Source organism: Lolium rigidum, chromosome 3, assembly GCF_022539505.1.
Source record: "Lolium rigidum isolate FL_2022 chromosome 3, APGP_CSIRO_Lrig_0.1, whole genome shotgun sequence".
Classification (NCBI taxonomy): Eukaryota; Viridiplantae; Streptophyta; class Magnoliopsida; order Poales; family Poaceae; genus Lolium; species Lolium rigidum.
This window is the reverse complement of record NC_061510.1, coordinates 71,541,485-71,550,027: the sequence shown is the minus strand read 5'-3', so window position 1 is coordinate 71,550,027 and position 8,543 is coordinate 71,541,485. Positions and strand designations below refer to the sequence as shown.

The 8,543-nt window shown below is 47.3% G+C and overlaps 1 protein-coding gene across 1 annotated transcript in view; it reads left to right on the top strand.

The window, feature by feature from the left end:
* Nucleotides 1-5,277: 5,277 nt before the first annotated feature.
* The window catches only part of LOC124701774 (beta-glucosidase 6), a 7,835-nt gene continuing 4,569 nt past the window's right edge, over nucleotides 5,278-8,543 (top strand). Inside the window, exon 1 of the mRNA XM_047233875.1 lies at nucleotides 5,278-5,442. Coding sequence (XP_047089831.1) covers nucleotides 5,278-5,442 — 165 coding nt within the window. The remainder of the gene's footprint in view (nucleotides 5,443-8,543) is intronic.

The following is an 8,543-nucleotide window of genomic DNA, read 5'->3' as shown; positions in this document are numbered from 1 at the left end:
GGATAAACATCACACCACTCAACATTAACAAGACAACGATCAAGCCTTTCATAGATAGGGTTCGAGGAGAAACGCTTGTTAGTCCAAGTGTATGCAGGCCCACTAAATCCCAAATCAAACATACCACAATTTTTAATCAAAGCTTGAAAAGCATTCATACGGGATCGATTAACATTTGGGGAGTTTTTATCCATAGCATACAACAACTCATTCATGTCCCCTATACAAAGCATAGGCAAATTAGAGTTATCATACACAAAAGTGGCTATCTCATCCCAAATCTGATTAGTGTCACGGTGATAAGGATCGCCATAAATACACACAAGCCCAAAATGCTGATTGCTAGATCTATTTACACAAGTAGCTAAGATAACATAAAAGCTAGCATTATGAACAGAAACTTGAAGGTCATCAGTCCACATCAACCAAAGACCACCTGAGCGTCTCCTGGAGGGAACCACAAAGCTATCATACATGCTAAATCTAGCAACAAGATCAGCAGACTTCACTTTAGAGGATTTGATTTCAGAGACAAGTATCACCTGAGCTTTTGTTGAGTGGATCATTTTGGCAAGATGACACATCTTAGGACTGCCGAGGCTCTTGCCCATACCTTGGCAGTTCCATCCTAAGGCCTTCATGGCGCCCGTGGCGCCTTAAAGGCTGGCGCCAATGCCTCTTCTTCCGATTCCATGTAGAAAGGAGTTGCGTGGTGATCTCTAGGCCAGTAATTTTGCTGAACATATCCTCCCTTAGGCCAGGGACTAGGTCTGCCTTCTGCAGCGTCCGGACGATGTACTATCCCGGCTTCTTTTCCTCTTGTAATTCCTCTTGTTCTTCCTCGTGTTCCTTGCTGGGCTCCAAAAAATCCTGTACCATGGGTGGCATCTGAAGTACGACGTTTGGGAGCGCTGAGGAAGGTTGTGACGTTGTTGTCGGTGAGTATCCAGAGGACATCGGCGCTGTATCTCGGGATGAACAGCGCCTCAAACCGGCTCATGGAGGCACCCGGCGACAGGAAGTGCCGCAGCACCCGCTTCTCAAGCGAGTCGATGGCGTGCGGCCTCTGATAGCCCACGCTCCCATGGTCAGCGAAGGAAAGGTCTAGCTCGTCGCAGCACCCCTGCAGCCCGTCCGTGATCTGGTGGGAGAGAGGCTTGATCAAAGGCGAAAGAGAAATCTCTACCCCGATATTGCAGTGATCTTCAAGATTTCTGGATGAAGGAGGCGGGATCCAATGGGTAAACTGGTTTTGATTTTCTATCGACATATCTGGGGGATGTGGCTGGAGAAACTGATTAGAGAATAGATGTAGAAGATTAGTAAGGAGATTGTTGGGGATTTCTTCAAGATTGATGAAGATAAGATTGAGTGAAAGACCATTGGGGATTTCTTCACGAATCAAGCAGGAAGAGTGTAGAAGGAGGAGGAAGAGGATAGCACGGCATTTCGCCAGACGCCACATGGGCAAAGTCGCCAGTCCGGCCAACGAACCCTATTAGATGGTATGAAAGCTCGGAAAAACATAAGTGGTATGTTGAAGAAGGGTTGGTAGAGACCTCCGAAAGGCAAGATAAAATTGAATACTAATATAATGCGGATGTAAACCTTGATACTAGGAAGGTGTCGACTGGGTGTATTATCCGAGATTCCCAAGGTCAATTTCTTGCAATGTGCCGAGTGGAGATCAAAGGTGTCATTGATGATGCAATGGCTAAAGCTCAAGCTCTTCGTGACGTGGGGTAACCACGAAAATGCCCATGGTTAATGGATTTGGATTTCGGTGGAAGAAGGTGCGATGGTGAATTTGTCAGCTGACAAGCAAAGGGGAGGCACGATTTACCTAGGTTCAATCCCCCGGAGGGTAAAACCTTGCTTCATGCTTGTTTGTTCTTGATTGATGATGACAATTGCAAAGTCGCTATGATGACTATGGTGTTATAGATTCTAGATTGATTCTCCTCCTCGACGTCCCCTACTAGCCTTTATATAGGAGGCTAGGTCTTAGATATGTTGTCCGATTCGGTTACAATTTGGAGGTGAACTCTAGGGTTCTCTATGTTGGGCATGTCCTTGTTGGCGGCTCTGCTGTGTGGATTCGATGGGAGGGGCAAACCGGCCCCTGTATATAATAGTAGGTTTGATACTAGTCTTTGCATGTTTGGAGTGGCGTTATCCCGTCTCCTGTTTCCCTTTGCCAGGTGTGGCTGCTTTGAGCGGGAGCCATGGTCTGCAAAAGCTTTCTCTCAACGATCTTCCATGGTGGATGGCGCGGTGGGACGGTGGATCTAAGGGTGTGTCTGCTTGAATAAGCTCGGCAGAGCGTCTTCTCGTGAAGATCTTGTGTTTCCTCCTCTCCTTCCTGGGCGAGGGGCCTGGGGATGGAGGGGGGGAACGGTGATGGATGCTTCTGGTGGGAGCGCTCTGCGGGATGGTGTCCCGTACCTCAGATGCTGCGAAGTTAACGGACGAAGTTTCTCCATAGTGGCACTACCATGTCGGCGTTATCTATGCTATTTGGGCCTTCCATGCTCGGCCGCATGTTCTTCCTCCTTGGCCGGAGGATATTGAACTTCAGTCTAGGATACTAATACGCTGGCGGTGCCCCAAGTGGTAGCGTCCCCGACGGTAGTGCCGGTGCCAGGACTTGGAGGTTGATTGGCTTCTGCGGTGAAGACGATGGACTCGGTCGCATTTCTATGCTTTTCTTTGGGTTTCAGTTTGTAAAAGTGAGGAATTATTCTGTAATTTTATGTTTCTTTGAGGTCTTTATTGTAAACTTGTACGCACACCCTTCTGAGCCACTCGCGTTCAGAAGAAAAAAGCCGCAGGTCTTAACCCCACGATTGCTGCTGATGTGGTGAGTTCTGCACTTCTGCGTTTCACACCAGCTGAATCACAGACCAGACCACCTGCAGCTATGGCAGTCCCTACTCACTCGTCGCCATCCGCCGCGCCGACATGAATAAATGGCATCGGAAGGGGTGAACTGGTTCAGATATGTGGCGTCAAGTGTGCCGTTCGCCCGTTCCGACGTTGGTACATATGGTATTAATCCGTGCCCTTGTTTTCTTAATGTTCGTATAGGGGTATTATTCTTTGTATTGTATTGATTGTGTCACGGACAGAACAGAAGCAACCAGCTAGTACTACGTTCTTGATTCTGTGACTGTCCGTGCAAGGGACGCTATCGTCAAGTGCACATTTGTTTAGGGCAAAAGTGCCCCGTGATTACAATTGAATGAAATGACAAGAGTACACACAATTGATCGTTCTGCTCGATGGTCTTACTTCCATGAGACGGAATTAGAACGGCAACACGCATGGGGTCAAGCGATATGGTCATACTACCTTCGTCGTCCAAAAGCTTAAGGCTTATATTACATTTAGAAATTCAAACTATGTCAAATTTGATTAAATTTTACCAAAAAACATTAACATGTAAAATATATTAATATTATTAGATAGATATGATATCTACAAAATATTATATCTATTAACAGATGGTGTCTTCTTTATAGTCGGAGGACAGCCCCATGCGTACAGCCGGAGGACAGCCCTAACTGCTTTTATCCCGTGTCTTCCGTACAGCTGGAGGACGGCCCCATGCGTATATGTGTGTGGGCCACCAGATCCACCCCATTTTATAATTATGTTAGGTTAGTTTTAAATTTTCTAGCAAATTTGTCTAGTTTACACTAGTTTTTGCTTTTACTCATGCGGGTTGTCCGCTTGCAACCCTAGCAAACATGCAGATGCAGGTGTCTATACTCGGAAAATATTATAGTAAGTAGTTGGTTAATGAGGGTATAGGTTTGGTTGGATATGTCATCATCGTTGAAGCTTCGATGGAGGTAAGGGAGGCTCCAACTTTCCCATGACCGAAGAAACTACACAGTAGAGAAACCTACATTGTAAGCTAGTGAAACGGGCCATAACATAACCTGAAACATTGTGGATTGCCATCCAAGGTTCTTCCACATTCCCGTCGACTCATGGCTCTACAATCGTCATACGGATATGTTGAAAATGAGACTCGATGACACCTTCATGTACCCACCTTTCTTGTGCCAAACATGTTGTCTTCCAGATCAGGTCGTCATCATCGTGCTCGATGGAGACAACACCAACACGAACCCTGCCACATCCGACGCCGGGCCTACAACTCCCACCCCACGTCGGAACAAACATCGTCGCAACCGTGGGACCAAAGCACAAAAGGCAAACGCGAAACGTCACGGTTACCCAGCAACCTCGCTTGATCACGTCCAAATCACAAAAGTAAACCGCAAAGCCTTTGCCGTCGTCGTGACGACCTTGCTTAACCAGATCACACACCATATATGTAGTCAACACAAGCGAGGACCGTCGTGCAGGGGAGACTCGAAGGCAATTTTTTTCACTCCAGACATCGTGACACCGGATCAAAGTCCATGGTTAGCTGAAAACTAAGCAAGCTGCCCTAAAACTACCGCCATGCACACCGCGCACGGGATCCGGCCACCCCCTCCTACTAACGATCTGGAGGTTCTTACGGGAGGAGGGTTGATGGAGACAACGTCGGTGGATCAAGGGCGATACAAATGAGCTACCTACCGTTTGTGGTGCGCGGGGAAGGGGGTAGGGTTGCAGGGAGGGATATCCACTAAACCAAACACACCCTTAGATATTTTGGCGGTGTTATGGTCGCAATCGAAGTCCAGTTTCTCCGAGAAAAGGAGAAATCTCTTGGTGCAAATCTTTTCGTTAATCACTTCCAAAAAACTATTAATTCCGGATTTAGTAGTAAGTAAATAAATAGGAAAGAATAATAAAGAGCGCTAGCCGGCCGGCACCGGCACGCATGCCATGATATGTACTGTAACCTATATGATTCCCCAATGACAAGCTCGATCAATCATGGGGCTGGAACTTATCCTCGCCAGCCAGCTAGGTCCCCATGCGAGATCTCTTGCCATTCACACCTCCGTTCCCGGCCGCGCGCGGCGTCTCGAACCACCATCTCTCTTCACACTTCCATGTCTTAAAAGCAATCGCTCACTGGCAGTACTGTACCGATGGCTGATGCCCGGTGAATTGGTTATCAGTGGAGCCGTGGAGGCGTGCATTTCTCAATTTTCTCTCGCCTTTGTATAAGTAGTCCAGGTCCAGCACACACCGGCCGGTAGACACACGCAGTGGGCGTTTTCTTTGAGCTCTATCCGTGCTCTTCGGAGCCCACATCCCACGACGTACACCTCCTTCCCGCTTTTTCTTTCTCATCTCATTCCTGCCGCAATGGGGATAAAGAGGCCGGCGCAATGCGATTGCGCAGCGGCTGCCGCCGCCGCGACGGTGGCTCTGCTTCTTCTCCTCCACCTCCAGGGATGCGTCGCGCAGGGGCTCACGCGGGGGAGCTTCCCCGAGGGGTTCGTCTTCGGCACCGCCTCCGCCGCCTACCAGGTAATATAATTCTGGCTGCTGGGTTCTTGATTTCCTCCTCTGCTCCGCGCGCTTTCCTCGCTAGATATCGGCAAACCCGGCCGCGGCGCCATTGATTCTTTAGTTCTCGATGCCAAACTGCTTGTTAGTAGATTTACAGTGCCATGTTAGCATTTCGATGTTGCTCGCAAAACATAGTTAGTTAGTTAGTTAGTTACCCGAGGTCACCGCCGCATACTGCTCGATCGGTTAATGGCGTCCAACGCGCGCGATGAGCTCGAAGAGTGCGTAGTGGGACTGTAGGAGGAAGATCGAGGGCCATACCTACCACAGACCATCGATCACCATGAGATGGGAGTCTCAGCTCGAGGCCAAGTGGGGACAAAAAGGCCTGTGATGATTTCTTTCCTCTCTTTCCCTTGGAACGAACAAAGTCGTATTCTTGTCTTGTGCCCTTGGGTCTGCTTTTCGACGGTGGCATTTTGGATCCTTCTTCTCGCCTGCCTACTATCTCTGCATTACTCTATCCTCGTACGTACCCGATGTCCATCCACCTCAAGCGTATGTAGCTTTCGCTGTGAAAGCGCGTCCACGGCAAAACTGCACTGTGAGTTTCTTTTAAAAAAAAAAGAGTTTCTTCTTATCTGACGACTGAAAGAGATAGCCTTCTAGAAATACTCGAAGTCTACATTTGTGAATTTAGGCGCCAATAATTGGATATGGGATTAGATTACTCTAGAAGTGGAATTTGTTTAGTGCTCTTTTAAGTAGTACTCCACTAGCACTTCATCTAAAAAAAGCGGTACTTCCTCATGCTGCTTAACTTTGTCTAGATACAATGGTATACAGACATGTTATAGTTACATATACATTTATATCTAAAAAAAAGTTAAGCAGGTGGACATAAAGCTCAAAACTCGGCGAGCTAAATGAGCGTTCGTTTGCTTGACTCGTTTGAGCTTAGCTCGTTTTCTTAACGAACGGAGCCAAACATCATTTTTTGCTCGTTAACTCGGCGAGCTAAATGAGCGTTCGTTTGCTTGACTCATTTGAGCTTGGCTCGTTTTCTTAACGAACGGAGCCAAACGACATTTTTTGCTCGTTAACGCTATTGAGCTAAATAATCAAGCTAACGAGTTTCGTGAACTACTCGTTAAGCTCGCTAGCAACCAAAAATAATTTGACTCACTATGAAAAATAAGTAAGTCCGTCATGCAAGTGATATCATCTCGTGTTCTCATCTTCTCGAACCACCAGCGGCATGGTCCTAGGTATTTGCGGACCACATCCCCATATGCCCCTTGCTGGCCTCCCAACTCCTGATGAAGTCGTCAAATTTTGTCAACCTACTAGCTTAGCATTTTTGCTGCATATATTCAGTGTGTTTGCTCCTTAACGATTTTTAACGAGCGCTCGCAAGCGCTCATTAGCACATAACGAGCCGAGCCAAACTTCACTTTTAGCTTGTTAAAGTTAATGAACTTAACGATCACGAGTTTTAATGAGCCGGCCTTAAGGAGTCGAGCAGCTCGTTACTCCAGCCCTAGACGGAGATCTACTAGTGCTACCTATGTGGCTCTGTCGCTGTGTGTCACACCAGTAATCACTTTTGCTTATTCCAGAACAGCTTGATGGTCTCGGTCAAGGAGCAGGCACGCATGCTCCACATCATCTTTCCCGATCCATGGGACAATGTACTCTCCTCTGCCCCTGCCCCAGAGGCCAGACCGGCGTCGCGGTAGCTGGTTTGGCCGGCTGTGTGTGAATGTGAACCCTACCGAAATCAAACCGACCGGAATTTTCAAGGTTCACATGCCGCTGGCGAAGCCAAACTCGCATTTCATTGCCCGCGCGTCCCGCCGGACAGCCACCACATGCCTACACGGCTACACCACGAGCACAGACTAGCTGGGGCACATGCTGCGCGGGGCTGCCAATGCCATGCCGCACACTGCTCATGTGAACCTTCCTTGCTTCAGAGGCAGCAGCACGTTGACTCGTCTGGATCACACACATCTCAAGAACAGGAGTACTTCCTTCAACCCAAGTTAATCGATCCAACTTAAAAATACATTTGTAATGGTCATAGTGACTATAGCTGCGCCAATCAATTTATACCGCTACATCCATCTCAAAGCAGGGTCACGTACATGGCATATGCGAGGCGAGAGGTTTCGATCTCACTGTAAAATCTTTAGCTGTTAGAGCATCTCTAAAAGATGGTGTAAAATAGGACACCAAATTACAACTTCAAGGCACCTCTTTTTGTGTGTGGCCACTTTTGTGGGCACCGAATTTCTTTTTTCAGGTGACGTAAAATATGGCACTTGTGCAATTCCGGGTGATGTAAAATAGGGCACCACACCTAGTGCCCTATATTTCACAATTGCAATCATATATGTGAAACTCCTATCTAAATGATTTAAAACACAAATAAGATCCAAATATACTTCATATTACATCACACAAATAGTTCAATACCAAGTTCCACACAAATCATTAACTCACGAAGACTCAAAGTTCACCACTAACAACATCAAAGCTAGCGCCTTTGTTGGCCAAACCATGACCACCACTGCTTGATGAGATCCTTCTGAGGATCATCATGGATATGGAAATCCCGAATCTCATGATAGCACTCAACCAAGCGGGCAATGCGGTCTTGCCTCCACAGCAGCCGCATATGTTAGCCTATCAACTCATAGAACCTGTAGTCCATGGTATACCAAAGGATATCTTCATAACAATGTTAAGCTTCATGCACTAGCCACTTGAACCAAAAGTCCGAACTGATGGAAAGGGCTAGGCAATCCACATATACACTTCACAACACCCCCACTCGCGTGTGATGGAAGAAGAGAAAGTCAACACGTGAAAGAAGAAGTGCACACACCGAAACAGCGGTGGCTAAAGAGGGGGGCAACAACAATTTTTAGGCTTAATTGCGAAAACCATGTGAAATGCGGTCTTGGCTCCGCACCTGTTGGCCTATCATCATGGATATGGAAATCGTGAATCTCATGATAGCACTCAACCAAGTGGGAAATGCGGTCTTGCCTCCGCACCTGTTGGCCTATCAACTCATAGAACCTGTAGTCCATGGTATACCAAAGGATATCGTG